Raw genomic sequence first — 19900 nt, forward strand, 5'->3', positions numbered from 1 at the left:
TGCCTGCACAAACATCTGTTATATTTCCCCAGCCCTGAGAAGGGGGCTGGGAGGAGGTAAGGGAAGAAACAAAACCCAAGAAGATACCCATTTCTGTCTGCATATAGCAGTATGCAGAATAATTTATGTAAATTAGAATCAGCTATAGAACTTCTGGGAAGTTGGCAGTGACACTGTCAGTGTCTCAAAGTTAAGGTATGAGTGAAATTAAGAGAGGAACGTCTCTTAAAGCTGTTTCTAAATAACCAGTACAAACATGCAGTTAATTCAGCAAGAATTACTTTGGCAACCTACACTGGCAGCTTCAGACACTCAGGATCACTTTCTCTGTTTTATGCTGCACAAAACTCTGCTTGTGGGTCATTTTTTGAATGCAGATTCAGCTTTAGCCCTGCCTTTGAAGGTCACATTTGAGAGATCATCATAGGCAGAGCAGAGGAAGGATGCTGCATGAATCATGAGAAGTGATCTGTTTGCCAAAGCCCTGCGGGCTGTACCACTCTTGGCATTTTGTGCAGCAGGACTGTCACACGAAGAGGATTCATACGTGCCCTGAAACAACTCAATGAGTGCAACTCCCTAACAGCCAATGGGTTTCACCTCCCCAGGCTCCAGTCCAGTATTTCCCTCTCCCCCCAGATCACAGCCCTCCTACTCTTCCCCCACCATCACAACCACAGGTTGGTTCAAAATGAACAGGAAATAGCCACATTCAGATCTATCTGCCACCTGCTAGTGGAAACTGGAAATTCACTGGAATTCATGGAACTGGAGGCAAGTCACACACATGTTATGCCCCTGATGCCACAATTTATCTACACAGTTGATATTTTAAAGTTTCATGTATGTAGTTCAGTTTCCCTGACATTAAACTTTGAAAAAAAAAAAGAAAAAAGAAAGGAAAAGAAAAAAAAAAAAGAAGAAGAAAAACCCACAGCCTTTCGGGGGACCAGAAACCAATTTCAGGAAACATTACCAACTTTGATGGTAAATGCAGCCACTGAGAGTAAATGCATTCTTGTGTGTGTGTGTGTGTGTGTGTGTGTGTGTGTGTGTGTGTGTGTGTGTGTGCGTGTGTTGGACCAAGTTTTTAATTGAATTTTCTAGAAGCAGAGAAAGTAAAAGTGTGGAATGCTATGACTTACTGCTGGAATAACACAATGCACCATTATCAGTAGTGAGCTGTTTCTAGTATGGCCCATGAGCAGGCAAGAAGTGAGGGCTTTTTTGATCCAGCCAAGCTGCTTTTTCCAGCCCTGACACCTGGAACCCTCCAGTGCAGGGATCTCTTGGCCCAATGGTCAATCAATGACTGTCCTAGGAAAAATGGGACACTAAGAAAGGAAGGATAAAATATGCAAGGAATAAAAAGCCAGAATTAAACTGGAGGAGTTAGGCAGTGTCCTTTAAGCTAATTCAAAATGTATAATGCAAGTGTATCTAGAATGGCTTTGTCCTTAATCTCTTCAAAAATAGGCTATTTTTAGCAGTAGATCTAAGGCTAGGACTGCTCTGTTGTGGGTGCAATCCTGTTTTTCCATATCGCTATAAACATCTGCTTGGAGATCTCTGCCCAACTGCCACTGGCAGCATTTTGGATACAGAAGTCAAGCCTGCACGTGAAGTCACATTTGCCTTCTCCTATAGCCACAGCATATCCATCACATTCCTAATAAAGCAACAGCACTAACTACAGAACAAAATGTTCAACTTGCATAACAAAGAAAAAAATTTCTGAGACACTTCCTAAGAACAGAGCCACTGTCCTATTGTTGCTGTGTTTATACACACTGGAACAGGAAATCTTCTGAAGTGCTCTGATGAAACTTCTGCCAAGTCTTTAGCAAAAAAATCTAAACCTGAGGAAATTTCCTCCTGACCAGAGCACAGACTCTGAGCATGGACTTGGGAAGATACTGGGGCATTTTTAATGTAGCCAGAAATTCTGGGTGTCTGGATGGCTTCTGAAGCTCAGCAAACCTCTCAGGATATGTAGGACCTTGTCTGTAGCTGCTCCACCTTTGCCAAGGTTAAGGACAGCAATGTATGAGGATTACAAAGAGTCTAACTGCAAAAACTACTCCCTGTTAGTAATTTAACTTTTCATACAGACCCAGGTAGAGAGTATATAAACCTATTTATATGGGAAGTCATGAGAGAGAGCACAGTATTTAAATTTACATTAAATTTACATTCATACATTTACTGGTATTTCTTGCTGGTACTGCAGTAGGTGCTTCATTGTATCTATTTGCCTATAAAAGCTCTTGAGGGAAAAGGCCCCAACACTTGGCATAGGAAGAAATGTATCTGCTTTTTCTTTATGACTTATGACACAACTAAACTGGTGATTAGAGACATCTAATTATAGAACTTCATATTAGATATGGACTAAATCAGCAGCTACCTGCAGGCTGTATGAATTGATGTTGGATGAAACTGCAGTGTCAGCAATATACAGATCATTTTGTTTAGAAGTAAATCCCGAAGGTCACGGACACAGTTTTGGTACTGCTGCAAAAACTGAGAGGTAACTCAGTCCATACTCCAGTGGTATAAGACAGAGACAGCACAGGGCAGCTGGAGCAAAGAACTAAGGAGAAGTACAAATTTAAACTGTTCTGTAAGAACAGCTCCAGTTACCTTTCCAGAAGGCTTTTCTGTCAGTAAAGGTGTATTAAAATCACTGGTGGTTTCAGGCATCACAGGTCACTACCCATATGTCCAGTAAGTTTTAAAAGGTTGCCTTGGCAAGCTCAGTTCAATTAATGTGATTAAAGGTAAGGCTTCCTCTAGACTCATTACCAGAAATTTTGCCAGTATTTTCTTGTGATGTTACTGTGAATGGAAATAGATCTGCAGCTGAAATACAGCACAGCACCCACTTCCAGTTTAACAAGGGACAGTAGGACTTCTTGCACTCTCAGGGGACAAAGTGGTCCTGGAAAAGTGAGTCGCCACAGACAGAAACCTTCCCTATAAGAGCAACTCCATCAGATCTCTCCAGAACTCCTGCAGAAAATTCTCCAGCCTGGGCACTCTTCCCACTTTCATATTCTTAATTATCTAATTTACTGATAGAGGACATCAAGGCCTGCATGCTAAGCTACACTTATTTTAGATAACATAATATTTCTTCTTAATTAATCCAAAAGTATGTGTGGTGAGGTCTGCATATAACTTATAAAGATATTTCTAAAATTAGAAAATGCTTCATTAATATCATTGGATGATGTTTCTTTAACATCAGATGCCAAAAATTCTACATTTAAATGACTTTTTTTTATCTTTCATCAGAAAATGTCAGCTTATTTTCCTGATTCCTAGAAATTTTCCTGGAGCTGGAACATGGTGAAGCTAATACATTTTGCACTCAGCTTGTTGAGTTCACATGTAAAATTGGCTGAGGTTGGCAATAAATCTGGAGAGGGAAAATGTCTGAAGAAAAAAAATCCAATTCTTTTTCCACAACAGCAATTATGGTGTTTTTTTTTTCCTTTTCGTTTCTTGGCAAATGAGGAATTCATATTTATACTCTGAAGAAAACTATTGACCCACCTATCAGGACTTATCGTTTCTCCAGGGACAGAGGAGGAAGAGAAATCTGGATAATTTCTCAATACTTTGAAGAGTGTAAGCCAATAATAAAATCTATATTAGACCAATCTGTACAGTAGAATAAAAGGTGCACATTCAGTAGTTTCTGTTTGTTTGATATAGGAGTTATTAGATACTGCAGAACCAAATGTATTCCATCATCAGAAGAGTTTGGTGGTTTATGATTTGGGATTTGACTGCAACTGTAAAAAAAATCTGTCAATGAAGGTAGATCACAATCACAGTAGGAATACAGAGGTCAGCATATCATGCCCATGGAAGATCTTTTCTCTGAGTATTAACAGTGATTATTCAGATTTAGTCTTCCAGGCTTGATGGCTTCAAGTTTTAAAAATCCAACCAAATAATCTGAAAGTGCCCCAGTGAGTTGTCCACCTGGATCTGGCTGATGCTGCAAAACACTACTTTGCCATCACCTTCTCATTTCTCAACTTCCCATGGGCTAATTCTGCCTCTTGTAACAGCACCATATCAGTCTTTATTCACTTTAAGAACAAGACAACCTTTTTCTTTTTAATCTGGACTGTAGAATCTCTCTACGTTCAAAGAAATGGAATTGAGATTTGGATTAATTTGACTATATTAAGAATGACTTTTATTCAGTTTCTGTGGACTGAAAAAGATGAGGGAACACTTGAATAATTTCCTTTACCTCACCCCAACCGTAAAAATTTCCCCATGTGTTGATTATGCCCAAGAATAAAATGTGTTCCTTTAGCCAGCACTGAAAGCTCTGTAGTCCAGCAGATGTACCTGGAAGCCAAACTAGCTTCATGTGCTTCTGCTTTAACATGTCCAGTCCAGTATTTATTGCTGCAGTTCCCTGAACAGCACCCTGCTACCTCTTCAATTAGCACCACCATTATTTTTAGGGATCCAAAGTTCCTTCAATTGTGGAGTATGCACATACAGACACACTTACGCATAATCCAGTAAGATAAATTTGTCATTTGGATGAAAAAAAATCACAAAGCAGGCTGCCCTTTCACAATATTTTTACCAACAATTTGAGACTTTCCCTTTTTTTTCCCCCGACTCAACTAATTATGAAGAAGGATGTCTAAACTACTGAAATGCAGAAAACTCAAACCACATCTTCATGTGGTTAAGTTCTCAGCATATGAATTCCTGAGACTGATGTGAATCTTGATTTGACTTAGTTAATATCAACAAGGAACTTCCACTGAACATCAGACAGGATCCATTTAGTCTGGGCTCAAGGAAACCAGCATTAACTACCCTGAAAAAGTAATTAACATAATGCAAAATAAACAATTCCAGAATAGCCAGCTGGGAAAGAAACTTTCCTCATAGCCTCAGGCAGTTAATTTATTGCTTACTTGAAAAATAGCAGTTTACATCTCTTAAAGTGAAATATTTCAGACAACATGGACTATTCAAAGGAACTTAAGGGACAGAGAGGCTTAGCTCTTACTCAGCCTTAGTCCACAAGTAAGCTTAATTTGTTTAATTTCCAAACCTCAGAGTTCTCCATTCTAGCCAGCACACATGTGCACATCCTTTTTACAAGACAAAACCACTAATTGTTCTCATCCATCCCATCTGGATGGGATCTGACTTGCACATTCTCTGCAGAACAGCACAAATTTCAGTTCAGACAGTATTAATTATTGCTGTACCAAGTGGCTTGCCCTTGTCTAGGTAAATGCTTATCAAAGCTTGATAACAAATTGGTGACATCCTCAAAATGTATTTTGTTCTTGGCATAATGACGAATTTGCTGAGGGACTGACAGCCTGGCCAGACACACATTGTTCTTCTGTGATACCTAGCATGATAACTAATACCAGTGTAAAGTGAGTCACATCTGTAGCTGTTTTACCTGGAAGAGTTGACTAAAAGGATAAGAAGATGAGCTGTATTTATCAGGCCCCCTTTATTACCTGTTAACTTAGAAAATGATTGATTGGATAGTATGGGAATGGAAATGTGTGAGGCAATGTCACAATAGCTGCATCTCTTGGACACGTCCTGTTTAAACGCATCAAACTCTAACCCAAATACTTTGTCAAAGTGGGTGACAGGTTCACACTTGGCTCAGTGCTGCTGGTTTCAGTGCATCTGAAAGCAGACTCACAGACTGTGGTGTCTAACTTACTTGTAAAATCAAAGAATTCCGATTTCAAGGGTTTCGTTTAAATGAAAATTCAGATTCTGGAGAAGAAAACAAAACCCACTAAAACAGGAAGGATGGTATTGTGGTTAAGTTTCTAGTATAGGGCTGTGAAGACCTGAATTATGTTCCATTCCTAGCCCTTCTGCAGACTATCTCACTCTCTGACTTCAGGCAAATCACTGAATCTCTTGGTGCTTCAGTTCCCCTTTGCTAAAGATGATGCTGGTGATTTGATCAGTTTAGATACTGAGCATCTTCATGTAAGAGCTATCATGTACAGTATCAGCACAAGACAAAAGACAAATAGTCAAATATTACACTATTTACTGAACAATTTTGGCAAGAAAATAGCAATTGTATATTAATTTCCATACTGATCATGCACTTACTGTACCAAACTCTAAACAACATGCTGTCCCACAGACACATTGGCCTATCCATTAATCCAGACTCATAACAGAATCAGTATCTCCTTCCAGACTCAAAAGCTAGGAAAAAGCTAAAATGGGGAGTGCCTGCTGGTTTCCTAAGCCTTTCAGGTTTTCTGATTTTTTTTTCCCCCCCAGAGGACTGTCCCTGCAGTGGAGATGAATTCAGCAGTGTGGAATGCCCCATAATGGAATTTATACTGGGGAATACCACACATGGTATCACAACCTCATCCCTCCTGGTGGTTTCAGTGGGTGAGGAAAGGCTTGGAGCACATCTGCCTGCATTATTCTGCTGTTAGTTTGGCTAAGAGTGTGGGGTTTGGAAAACTAACCAACAGGCAAATGTCTCATGTATTCCCAACAGAAACAGTACTCCCCACCTCCAGAATCATCTTCAGCACCATGTCTTTTCTCTTCCTGCCTTCTGGTAGACCTTACCTGGCATCCCTATTCCCAGGGCTTTCTAAACAGATTCCCTGTCACCTTTGTCCTGTTTCTAGCCAGTAAGCCATGCTCCTGCTGCACAAATGCCCAGAAATTCCTCTGAATTTTCTGTCATTTTTCAAAACAATGTTTAAAAAATAGGGCTAAGGATTTTAATTTTTAACTAAAGCTGAGTTTCTTCTTTATCCTAACTTTTGGAGGTTTACTGATATGAACTTTCAGAGCAAAAGCATTTACTTTCCTGCTCTAGAAACAAGGGAGAAAGGAAAATGGGGTAATGTCTCCCAATAATTTTCTTTCCAGATTTTGGTTCTTTCTGAGCATGGGTCAGAATCACCTGGACTGGCAGCAGTGCTTTCACCTTCAGTCCTTTATCCAGAGATGCTCCCCCAGATGCTCTGTCCAGCAGCTTGGCCCAGGTTCCCCTTTCGGTACTGCCCTCTGCTGGGTACCGTGACCGCAACCTGTGGGATGCCGCTGGCACGGAGCCCCTCCCAAGGCACACACTGCCGCGGGGTTAAAGCAAGGGAAACGGAAAGATGGGAATGGAGAGATGCAAAACCAAAACATGAGTGGGTAAAACTGAAGATTTCCCAAGAAATCTCAATTTGTGGAACCCTCACATCTAAACCCTCAACTCCTATCACAGAAACTTCATTCACTATGCAAATCTTTGCACACTACAGCTGAAGCCCATTTCTCCTGGGCAAGCCTTTCTAAGGCACTTCACGGAGCACTTACACTATGGTTCACATAGGGATGGTGTCAAACTCCATAAGCAGCAGCCTGACACATTTGGCTTCTGGTGTCCAAGCTGGCAGGTTCACTCCATCACTCTCCTCTGCAAATGGGAGTTCACCTACCCATTTCAGCCTTGCCAAGCTCTGAAGCTTTGCAACTGGATATTATTACCACATTCCTGCTCAATGAACACGACTTATTGGATGGACACTTTGTCAGCTGCACTACTCAGTCCATGGCAGACTGCATATGCACCTGCAGGATCTTTCTTTCCCCTGTGATCTTACAAAATTAAAAATTACATGAGAGTGAAACAGCTTTCCTGGCACATCTACAGCAACCTTCAGCCAACTCTGTCTCATGTGAGAAACTCGCATCCCAATGTGTTGCATTGCAGCCATGAAGTGCTCTGCCCCTAGAAGCCACAGCAGCAGGACACGCTGCAGCAGCAGGGAGCTCGCTCGCTGGACACCCCGGGGGCTGGGGGAGGAGTTAAAATAATCTGAGCTGTACTTTTGGTTTTATTTACCTTATCTTGACAGAGTTAAGCACTTCAAAACCCTTTTCTTTGAAGAGTGTGGGGAGGAAGGGGACTTTGTCTTGCCAAAGTAGACTTTAAGCTTTTAAGGGTAAGGCCTGGCTGTAGTACCTGTGTGAACAACAACAGTGCCATATCCAAACCAGCCATGGAATCTACTCCTGCATGGAGCACACTATGCCAAAGAGTGGCAATATTGCATGTTCATATTCTAAGGGAAGTTTCAGTTTCACCAGTCCTTCATGCTTTTACTTTATACAGTAAAGCAAATGAACTTCCTCCAGCAGATTATGCCAAATCTTGACTAAAGCTCTGATGCTCAAAACTTGAGAGAGGTGTCTGAGCATAAAGTGAGTCTCTGTGCAAGGACTTAAAATTAATGGCACACTGCTTCTCCAAATTCATGGCAACTATGCTCTTGCATGACAGAACATAAGCAGTAAATTTTGGTGGCTAAAACATCATCAGAAATTTCAAGATTCACCTATTGTACACTGGCTGCACATCACTGTAAGGCGCTGTATTGCCATCAGGTTATGCCAGTCTGTGATCACACTGGATTTTGAAAAGAATATTTAGTCTCAAAGCAAGAAATACATTTCCTCAATTTCATCCCAAAGGACAACTCACAAGGCATTGCCATCCTGTCTCCCCTTAATCACTTGACAGAGACATTTCCTTTGCATTGCCACAAAACATCATGTTAACTACTTGGAAACTTCTTGGCCTCTAAAACATGGTGGTTAATTAAGAAACATCCTCTTTGGAAGAAAGCACACTTTACTGGGCCTGCTTAAGGGAGCACATAAGATACGTGTGTGGTATTTGAGGTTTCAAATCTCCTTCTGGGCGAGCAGGAGAGCATTCCAAGTCTCCTGCACTGGCTGCTGGCAAGGTTATAAATATAGCTGGGATTTGAACAGCTACTTTTAATTCTGATTACTCTGGAGAAAACCCCAGGGAAATTCTGCTTTAAGAACTCAAACCTCAGTGTAGCATCTTTACAGTCTTCTCAGTGGAAGGATCATAAGCTTCTATGAATGCTTTTTGTACTTTGAGATTATTGGCCTAATATTTTGTCCTTTCTTTAAGTTATACATTAAGTCCTCTTACCTCTTCTGTCCATGCTTACCTGTTAGCTCTGAGAAGAGCAGCTATTTTCATGTTAAACACCCCACAGTTGTTGCTTGCTTGCTTTTCTTGCCATTTCCCCCCCACGTTTTGAGGTAGCTTCCATCAGAGCCTCTTCCATCACCTACCTCTAGTGTCCCCTGGACTCCCTGGGGCCTCAGAGGACTTTCGTGCTCGGATTTCCCCCGCAGCACCTCTCGACTCTGCCCGCGGCCACCGCCTGCTCCAAAGGGGCTGTCCGGGGGAAAAAAAAAAAAAAAAAAAAAAAAAAGTAAACCCAGATGTAGTCGGATAGAAGAAGAGAGGTTGAAGAGCATCCCCAGCGGCGGGGCAAGGAGCCCGCTGGGCGTTCTCAGGGAAGCGGTGCTACTGCTGGCTCAGGGCCACCAAGCCTTTGGGAAAGCGAAAGTGAACGTGGGCCACATGGTTTCCGAGAAGGCGGGGAGGAGCCGAGCGGAGCTCCGCCGCGCTAAATAAAAAGCCGGGGCGATGCGCGGCCACAGAGCGCTGGAGGGGCCGGGAGCGCTGCAGGAGTCGCTCGCCCGCCCGCCCCGCGGCAGCCCCGGCTCGCCGCGGCGCCAGGCAGGGCCCCCGCCGGAGGATGCCCGACCGGCCTCCGGGGCCAGGACCAGGACTAGCAGCAGGACTGGGACTGGCAGCGTCTGCTGCGCTCCGGGGACGGCCCCCACCCGCGGCACCCCGAGGTAAGGGAGGGTGTCTGCCCCGGGGGGTCCGCGCCAACCGCGACGTGTACCGAGAGGGCTCGGGCGCCACAGCCCGATGAGCTCAATTCCGGAGGAGTCCTGCCAGCTGTGCCAAGAGCGTGGCGGCTTCGGGAGTCTTTGCCCTTTAATTTATTGCTTTTTTAAAACACATTTTTCCCCTCCCTTTTTGGCTCGGTGTCCGTGCTCAGACAGACCTGTCGTGCCTGGTGTAAAACAGTGGGACAAGCACTAAAGGGAATACGCAGAAGTCTCCGCTCCGCCGCACTCGTGACACCCTTGTCCCAGATCCCTGCCCTGCCTTTCGGGCTCCAAAGACTGGCGTGTTCCCCGTTTGCTCTGTGCGCTTCGGAAAGGCACTGCAAACTCTCGCTTGGCTCCCTACGGCTTCTGCTACGGAGCCCTTTGATTTTTAGATCGCGGGCTTAGTGCTTATTTCTCCCCAGGGTGTCCTGAAACTGAATTTTTAACTTTAAATACTGAGCGATAATCCTGGCTCAGTAATTGGAAAAACTGGCATCAATTTCCTCCTGTGCAAAACAAGCCCAATGCTACTTTCAGCCTGTTACTTACCAGCGAAAGGATTTTATAACCCTCGTAGGTGCTTGAGGAAGTAATATGACCTAAATGAAACTAAACATCAAGTTGTTAAATTAGCACAGACAGGAATCCAGCGGCATGCTTTCTTAGAAATCCTCATTAGCATGTTACCCTGAACTGTGAGACAGCTGAGGGATTCATTTCTGAGAATCCTTCAAGGTTTCTCAACAAGCTGCTGCTGCAGATCTATATCTGACTATAGGGATAAATCCTAAAATCTATGCTTGCCAGTAAGGTCAAGGCAGCCAGCGGAGATGTATTGAACCACACTGTCAGAGGCAGACATTTCAGGCCAAACTCATTCCTGGTGCAGCACTGCTAATTCCTTTGAAGTAACACGAGGGATGAATTTAGTCCCTCATGTTGAAAGATATATCAATAGGAAGCAATTTAGATTGGGCCACTTAAAGTGCATGTGATACAAAAAAGAGAGAGAGACTGGAGTAATGGTTTAAGGGTTCACAGAGGTTGATTTGTATAAGCTAGTAGGTTGTAGCATTGCTGTCCCAAGGGAAACTTGGGAGAATGGAAATGGCCTTTTATGGCTGAGCCTCAGGTTAACAGGAGAGGGGAAAGAAGTTTTAGGATTACTGTGTAAATTGACCGTGTTACAGGCTGCCCCTCCAAGTTACACCTCAGCCATACGATGGAACCTCATCTCACCTCACTCTCTTCCCCAATTATCTAAGAACACAGACTTCATCCACTTTCTCTTTTTTCATACAATGCATGTACCAAATAACAACATTGTGTCCTGAGTTCTGACATTGTAGTTGGGAAGGCAGAAAAAATAGTAATTCAGTTGTAAAACCTTCCTGATTTGCTCCTTAAAAACTTGAGAATGGGAGAGGGTGTCCATGAGATGACTTCTCATTGAGAAGTCATTTGAGTTTCTAGGCCCTGAAAGGGCTCGTGGCAGGGAAACTTATTATCTCCTGTAGCTCTTAATGATCCTTGCTAAATATTTTTGATGCTTTGGAGTTTGACATAGTGATAGGCTGCTAATCTCGTCCAAAAGAGAGCAGTTGTTTGCCTGGTGTAAACTGGAAAATGAATATTTTATTATTTTATAATGGGTGGGAGGTGTATCAATGGAAGAGCTGGTCATTCAGCGATTGCCGCCGGCTGTCCCTGGGGATCGATCTCACACGGTCTCTCCTTGGCATTTCAGAGTAGCTGCTGGAAGGCCGCCCTGCCGTAGCCGCTGACGCTATGGAAGACCGCATCCGCTGCTCTCGGCTGTAGGATGGTAGCGCACAGCAAGGTGTCAGCAGATAATGCACTTGGAGCAGACCCAAGAAGACTTCTTGACCCTCCGGCACGGGATTGCTCACAGGCACGAGGCTTCCAGGGCCCCGGCCGGCCCGGCACTGTGCAGGCACAGGGCAACACACACTTCCGAACCTTTCGCTCCCAAGCGGATTTCAGTAGCATCACTCGAGCCAGCAGCCTGCTGGATGCCTGTGGCTTCTACTGGGGGCCTCTGACTGTCAGTGCTGCCCACGAGAAGCTGAAGTCTGAGCCCGAGGGCACCTTCCTCATCAGGGACAGCACACAAAAGAATTGCTTCTTTGCCATCAGTGTTAAGACTGCAACTGGACCCACCAGTATCCGGATTAACTTTCAGACCGGGCGTTTCAGCCTGGATGGCAGCAAAGAGAGTTTTGACTGTCTTTTTAAGCTGCTGGAACATTACCTAAGCTCCCCTAGGAAGGTACTGGTTGCCCCCCTTCGCAAGGTCCGGGTGCAGCCACTGCAGGAGCTCTGCCGGAAAAGCATCGTGAAGACTTTTGGAAGAGAGAACTTAAATCAGATCCCACTCAATCCTGTTTTAAAGGACTACCTGAAATCCTTCCCATTTCAGATATAAGTGCAGCATTAACTGTATAGGGACACATTAGACATGTGTAACGAAATCCATCTTCCTGGGTTTTTAAATATGTTTGACAGTGAGCAAACTTATTTTTGTAGCAGTTTACTGTATTTTGTGATGGAACCTGAACACTTGACTTCTTATGTTTACAAAAACTGTTTGCACAAACCTGGGGTTTTAAAACCCTGGCATAATTTTTCTGCCAAGCAGAATATTTTACTATTTTATAATATTTTTAATGATATTAACATAATAAACTTTATTGTCATGGTTTTTAAAAAAATAGCATCTCTGTTTGTAGTTTTAAAGGCTCTGGCACCTATCCTGCTGGCAGACTAACTGCTTAATTGAGTGTGTAAGTGCAGACAGGTCTCCCCAGGTCCAGCTTCTTTGCCCTAGCAAATTAGTCTGTCTTAGTGCTGGTCCAGCAGGCAGAGGATTCCTGCTTGCAAAAGCCTACAACAAAAAAGGGCAAGCAAGTAGAAAATATACTCAGGGTGAATCTGCCCAGGAATCCACCTCTCTCCTAAATCCATGAGAGCAGGGACAAAGTATTAAGGCTGCAGTGATGCATAGTTTTTGACACAGCAAATCAAACTGTTGTCTGAGCAAACTCCACCAACACTGGTTTGTCTTATTTCTGTGGAAAGGTGCAAAACCCTAAGCTAGAAAATGTTGCTGTCTGACATAACCAAACCCCAAGAACCTCAGTGGGAAAAAATAAAACTGTCCAAAAATGCTCTTCACATACTTTTGAAGTCTGTGAATGCTGTAACATTGTGGTGCACTGGGGAAAGGATAGCTTAGTTCCCTTTGAAAATTTGCATACACAAATGGCAAAGGTGCAGACATCCTTAGACATAAAAAAGATGTTTTTCATCTTAAATTCCTCCTGATCTACAGAGCAGAGTTTGGCATGTTAAAAGAGTCTATGACGTAGCTCCGTGACAGGATCCAGAGAACATCAGCCTCTACATTTGCAGCTGTAATTTTTAGTGGCTAAGCTGCATTCAGAGAAAGTTAAACTACATTAACTGTTCTGTTTCCATCTGCTCATGAAACACAAAAACAGTGCCCCCAGAAACTGCAGCTGTGAATGACCTGAAATGCCAGATTTGGCAAAGTGTCACCTGCATTATGAGAAAGTGATTCTCCTCTCCCCCAAGCATTTCCTGAAATCCATGAAAAGCTGACTTAGAGAAACAGCTGAACCAAATCACTTCAAAGAAGGCACAGTCTTTCACAGAAATGTACTCTATCAGCCCAGATCTACAGTGCTTACAGGAACTGCAAGCAGTAAATGAAGTAATCTTCAGAGTTTGGGAGATAAAAGATCTCTCCCCCTACTGTAATTCACATTCCTTTTAAAGATAAAGCCACTTTTAGGAGACACTGAGTGTATGTTCTGTAGTGATCCTTACTGAATAATTTGTTTAATATTTATTAAATCAGCTCTTACTTCATTGATGTTTCTTTGGAATAAATAGGTTTCCTCCTCAGACATGACTAAAGATCACTCAGTGACTGGACATCATGAAAAAAGGGAAAAAGAACACACAGGCAGTATCATGTGAGTTTCTGGTGCGTTGCTTCCCTGAGAATATTCTTTGGATCAGTCCTAAAACAGCAGAAAGCATTTCTGCTTAATTCTAAAGCTGGAATTAGTTGTCAAATGATGCATTTTCCCACAGCAGCTGCAAGGATGTAAATTTGGGAAATAGTGAATGCTGTGCTATGCTGAAGATAGGAGACTGGAGGAGGCTACTGCCTGAATGTGAATACATTGTTAAATTGGAAAAAAAGTCTTTGTAGGGTGAAGGCTGCCAGACTGGTTTGCTGTCAGCAGAGATTGTTATCCCTCCCCCATACTCTTTTTCCCAACTCCACGTCCTATCTTTTAACCCTTCAGTCTCTGAACAAGCGGCTCTTGCCCTGCTATACAGAAGAGTGCCCACATGACAGCATTACTGGTAGAACAAGTACAATGTAACTTAGGAGGTTGTCTGCTACCTCTGAGAAAACCAAGCAAAACTAGACCTAGATATAGAATAAGGGGCTTCCCGCTGAGAGGTGTGGAATGAAAAGCATAAATATTGAGTGAATTTCATTTTCTTCCTGGCAGAAACAAACCTGTTTCTTTCTTATACTGCTTTAGGGTAAGTTTAGCAGAAATAAGCCATATCCTCCCACATGAGGTGCCTAAATATCTTCATTTTGTCTTTATTATGAAATGCAAATATGGGATAGCTCAGAAAAAAATATATAACCAAAACTATAAATAAGGACAAGAAGGTCAGAATCGTATAAAATGTCTCTTAAGAGGAGACAAAGCTGACTTGTATTTTTAATTTACATTATCTTTACCTGCCTTATTTTTCTTCCCTCCTCTCTTTCTCCCCAGCATACAATACAGTGGCCAAGTTGGGTTGCTCCAATGCAATAAGGAAATCCTAACCACAGCATGTGTGTTCACAATATCGCTCTGACTTTCCTTCTATAAGAGCAAATGAAGGGCTCTCTAAAATGTCTGCTTACCTGGGTACACTGATTTAAGGGTGATGTCACTCCCAAGGGGCACCGCAGGAGCCTCCTGAAGATTTCTGTAGTAATTTCAGCTGTCAAATCTCTCATTCTCAGTTTTAATAAAGCAGCAGCAAGGTCAAATAGGGAATTTACAGTACTCTGCACCTAAAGCAATAGAAATATGCAACAGATTTTACTCTCTCCTGCTAAATAGTACATAAAGAGTGGTGATTCCAGTCCCTTCCCCTCAGCCAGCTCTTTCCTCTGACCTTTTGACTGTGGCTGAAAAGTAAACAGTCAATCTGTTAAAAGGTTATGGGAAAATTTGAGCCATGCTCAGGAGCCCAGTAAAGCCATGCTTTGGAAGAGACTGCAATATTTGCAGTGAGTGGGGAAGGGAGAGCTTTAAAATGAAATATTTACAGTGAGTGGGGAAGGGAGAGCTTTAAAATGATGCCATTTGCAGCGTGGCTGTGTCCCCAGAGCAGCAGTGGGCTCTGAGCAGGGTCCTGCTGGACCCAGCCCTGCTCTGGGACTGCACGGGCCGCAGGCCTGAGGCCTCCTCACCCTTTAGCCTGAAACACGTTTTACTTTTTGAGTAGTTCAATTACATACAACGCAACAGCTGTAAAACACTAACAAGCAGAGCAAATTAATAGACCTGCAGAAATTCAGAAAGCTGTTTGTTTAAGCTGTGGAGTGCAACTGAGTGCTCAGGAGGAGGAGGAGCTTAAATGCCAAGCAGGGCCTGTTGCCGTGCTGGGGCTGTGGTCACACTAATTCTGTTATGATTGAAGTCATTTACAAGAAACGAGGCTTCAGCTGCAGTCAGCACTGATGCTATTTTCAACGGAGAAGAAAAAAGTGTCCCCTAGGGCAACACACTGCCCATATCTAGCTATCAATACTCTTCCCCCCGCTGGTACGGATCCTGTGCTGAACAGCACATCCAGCTCCTGACCTCCTCAGATCCTGGCTCAGCCCTTCCTGCTGTGCTGGGCTGCCATTCAGGCCCTGCCTCTCCTGCCCCTCTCCATTGTGTGAGCAATGCGTTTATTCATCGATTCCACTGATTTGAGACAACACAGTGTAACAGGGACTGAATTTGGACTTTACATGGCTTTCTGTGAAAAGTGCAAGCTAACAACTGCCCGTGCCCCAAGTTTCCAGGAAGTTTCTCCCAATTGCCACAAAGTGCCATTCAAGACCTTTCATTGCCTCTGACTTGTCATACTTCTGGATAGATAACTCAGATCCTGTCACTGTGTCTGTAGTTTTCATCCACAGCTGTTTCCCAGTACAGCAGCCAAATTTACAACACCCTAGTCTAATTTGCTGCTTGTGTCACCATGGAATAACAGCAACATGGGCCAGCAGGAAGTGTAAAGAGAAGCCCAGCTTCTCCCACACAAACCACTGCTCAAGTAGGGCAAAGCAGCAAAGGGCAGAGTCAGAATATAAACTCCTGACTGACAGACAGCTGAATTATCCACGTGCCAGAATTATTTCCCCTCTGCAGCTCAGTGACATGCTTTGGATGTAGCTATTGAAGACAAGAATGATAGATGATTGTGCATAGCAAAACAATTTCTCTGTAGTCTTCAGCTATGAGAGAAGCAGATACACTGTGAAGATGAAATATCAGCCTAACAGAATGAAACAAATAACTATCTGCACCATAAACCCCATTTGCCCAGTTTTGTTCATTCTGTTCTTTTTAGCATGGCAAAGTAGGATCACCTTTCTGTTGTCATTTTAATCTCAGTTACTCTTAATTTCAGTTATTCTTTATAGCTCCTAGCCATGTAAAAGAATGGTAAATCTGGTCATCACTCTTAAATAGGTACAGAAGATACCATCCAAACATCTGTAGCAAAATTTTAGGTCCACTGAAATCAATTGCCAGGGAATGGCTGACTTTTCTGCAGATAGTTTTATTAAATAACAGTATCTTTTAAAAATTAAATGCAAGAGCTATGATTGCATCACAAAGATTTCTTACTTGATAGAGCCTCAACAAATTCACAGGCTGAGAATGCTCTGTTTTGATGCTGTGAGAGTGTACACAAGGTTGTGTGCAATTTCTTATCTCCATTCCTTGCAGCTCTACTGCGTATTTGCAAATCAACTCTGTGCCCTTCAAACTGAAACTGCCCTTCAAACCAAACTTTCCCCAAATCAACTTCCCTACAGCAGAAACTAATTATTACTGGAATTTGAGTCAGATTGAACTTTCAGGCTGAGATTTTAGGTCTCCTCTCTGGGATTTGAACAACTTCTGGTTCCTAGTCTGAGCATTGAAAACAGAAGATAAAATATTGTTCCCAAAATGTTACAACACAGACCCGACTGAGGCTTACAGATTTTGTAATTCTCAGTGTAATAGTCTCATTTGGTTATTTCTTGGCCTGCTTGTGTACCATCACTATTCAGACAGCCTAGACAGATCTGGAGGTGGAGCTGGTATATCCTAGAGACTCATGTAACTGAAGTAGGATAGGTATTATCTCTAACATTATCATTAGGATGAATTCGGAAGATAAATCTGCTACACAAGTAAGGTTAGTAGCTGTTTTCTTAGCTCCATTTTGCTAGACTTTGCCAGCCTCTATTCTACATACACGATCTGTTCAGAAATAACTTTGACAAATGTTTCAGAAATTATTTTGTCTTCTGTCACACTTACATTCTCATTTGCACTCACCAGGTCAGTTGTTCACACCAGCTAATTTAAAGAGCTGAATTAGATGAAAATCAGAAGCTTTCAGAAGGTTACATAACTGCCAGGACCAGCCAACTAGGTGCCTAAAAGGCACTGTGTGAACCTTCCTCACATTTCTCCCTAGTTCCCAGCAAGGCTAGCTATACAAAATAAAATTAAGTGAGCCATGACAGCTTAACATGTATATAACATGAGTGTTATATACAACTACTTTCTGTTTAAAATAAACTGAAACTACATTTCAGTACCTCAAACCTTTTTCAGGCTGAGATAGGATCTTCCCTTTACAAGTACAGAATATTCTTTATCTAATCTCTCACAGTCAGTCAACAATTACGTGATAAACGGTAAATCCACCCTGGTCTAAGACTAAATGTGTTATGTATAATTCACTCTCTTATGCAAATGCAGGTATTTTTGGTTTGAAGACGAAGAAAAAAGTATGTTTTTGTAGGAAAAGGAGAAAATTCTTGTCAATATTTGTAAAACTGGCAGCCAACAGGAGCTTTTCACATCACAACAGCATAGTAGTCCTGAGCACAAGTACACTCTTGTAGCCCAAGCTCTGCAACGTATCACGTACCTGTTACCTCTTGTATGTGTTCAGCATGCACCATATTTGTATAATTATATGCAAAGCAGATGGTGCCTTTCTTAAATAAAATCTTTCAGTTCCAGTATTCTCAGGGCAGTACATTTAACAATGTAATTTTGATTTTCATACAAGTTTCTGGCTACTGTAAATTTTCTCATTACTGTTGCTGCACAGAATAAGCTGAGGCTCTGTCAGGCTGAGCTGTGATAGCCACACCATCAACCTGCTGTTCAACCTCAGTTTGCTACAGTCTTCCTCTCTATAGATGCTGATTACAGAAGTTCAGGTGTACAATGGTATTTATAACCAATATTGTTCTTCTAATTTTTCAGCTATGCTGACAATGATTCCTCTGAGTTTCTGGTCTGTAAAGAAAAGGAGAAAAGGCTGCAGTGAGAGAAAAGTTTGATCTGGCAGGGAAATCGCTACTGGCCCAGGGGGCAGAGCTATCTAAAGCACCCCAAAGCTCATGCAGAGTGTTGGAGCACTCAGTGCTGTGGTGCAGTCCAAACAGCTGGCATGTGCATGTGCTGCTGTAGCACATTGAACAAAGCAGTTCACTCCTTTCTGGAATGGATAACTGAGGCAACAAGAGTCTAGAAGCATGCTCAGAGATGAATGTTTGCACACAGGGACAGTGATTCCTCCATCTTCCTCTAAAGCCTGAGAAGCCAGAGACAGTAAGCACCTCATGGGGTGGTGTGGATGGCCTTCTCAAATACCCTGGGTTTTTTAGGGCCATGGCTGTCATGGTCGAGGTCACATTGTCATTTAGGGATGTTGTTAAGGGATTTCTCAATAGAAATAGCCTACTCTGGCTTTGAATTTTAGGAATAGGAACCATGCGTATACTGGTCAGAGGGATTTTGTGTGGAGTCTAAATGCAAAATAAAGGAGGTCAGCTTTTATTTCAGGAGCAGTGGGAAGGAATGTGAATCAGCAGGGCCAACAGAAGCTGTAAAGCACAAAGGATGATCCAGTTAGGCACACAAGTACTTGGGACAGGAAAAGAAAATAGGAAAGATCAGAAATCCAGAAATCTAGCGGGGAAGAACAATCTCTTCTGACCCCCTGGAGTTTAAAATATTACAGCTTATCTGCCAGATATGAACTTCTGATGCATGGTGAGGAAGAGCTGACTGCTGCACTCAGTCTGCTGCACACCAATTATTATTTGTTACTGTTGAATACAAGCCCAGCTGAAGCCCAAGGGCAATTGTATATAAATGCTAAACACAACCCACATACACATTCCAAGCTGGTATAAATAGGCTTTGAGTGAAATTATGAGTGCATGTGTAATTCCATGAATGTTGTAGCTTGAGTGTTGGTCATTGGTGAAACACAAAAAAAACCAAAAACAAACAAACAAAAAAAAAAAAAACCACAACCAACCAACCAAACAAAAAAGCCAAAAAAAAAAAAAAAAAAAAAACCAAAAAAACCTGCAGAGTCAGCTTGAAGTAAGTACCAAGTTTAACTTAGGGCCAGTGGACTTCAGGGTTTAATTAAAGGGGCTTAATTCAATCTCTAGTGAAATCAACAGAACTGAGCTGAAAATTAACTTTGGAAGAAAATATTTTCTTTCTCAAGAAAAAGTCTGTGTGAAATATGGGAAGACTGTAGCATGCCAGAGAAAAGCATTCTGGAAGGCTGTGAAATTTTGGAAGGAGGTCATGTATTTGAGAGAGCCAGATAAACTATGAGCTGGGTTTTGAAAGAATTGCATAGAGAGTAACAACTGCAAGGGGAGCCAGGTGGTCCTCACAAGTTCCCTCGCCAGCTCTATTCTCCATTACAAAAATTGAGTCCCAGCTGCAGAACA

At 42.6% G+C, this 19900-nt stretch overlaps 2 protein-coding genes across 3 annotated transcripts in view; one reads left to right on the forward strand and one right to left on the reverse strand.

Moving 5' to 3' along the window:
* RMI2 (RecQ mediated genome instability 2) overlaps positions 1–19900 on the reverse strand; it is a 72633-nt gene that overhangs the window by 17632 nt on the left and 35101 nt on the right. For both annotated transcript variants that reach the window (XM_085591746.1, XM_085591747.1), the window contains exons 2-3: positions 14771–14923; positions 9169–9274 (exon numbers count right to left, since the gene is read on the reverse strand). In XM_085591746.1, the coding sequence (XP_085447872.1) occupies positions 9169–9274; positions 14771–14923 (259 nt within the window). The remainder of the gene's footprint in view (positions 1–9168; positions 9275–14770; positions 14924–19900) is intronic.
* SOCS1 (suppressor of cytokine signaling 1) lies at positions 9548–14776 on the forward strand. The gene is made up of 2 exons (XM_021537997.4): positions 9548–9744; positions 11534–14776. The coding sequence occupies exon 2, from the start codon at positions 11609–11611 to the stop codon at positions 12230–12232; it is 624 nt and encodes a 207-aa protein (XP_021393672.1). The 5' UTR covers positions 9548–9744; positions 11534–11608; the 3' UTR covers positions 12233–14776.

The sequence above is a fragment of the Lonchura striata genome, chromosome 14, assembly GCF_050655825.1.
Source record: "Lonchura striata isolate lonStrDom1 chromosome 14, ASM5065582v1, whole genome shotgun sequence".
NCBI lineage: Eukaryota > Metazoa > Chordata > Aves > Passeriformes > Estrildidae > Lonchura > Lonchura striata.

What these genes read in the sequence shown, in the direction of transcription:
- SOCS1 (XM_021537997.4), top strand. Translation starts at nt 11,609, where the DNA reads ATGGTAGCGCACAGCAAGGTGTCAGCAGATAATGCACTTGGAGCAGAC.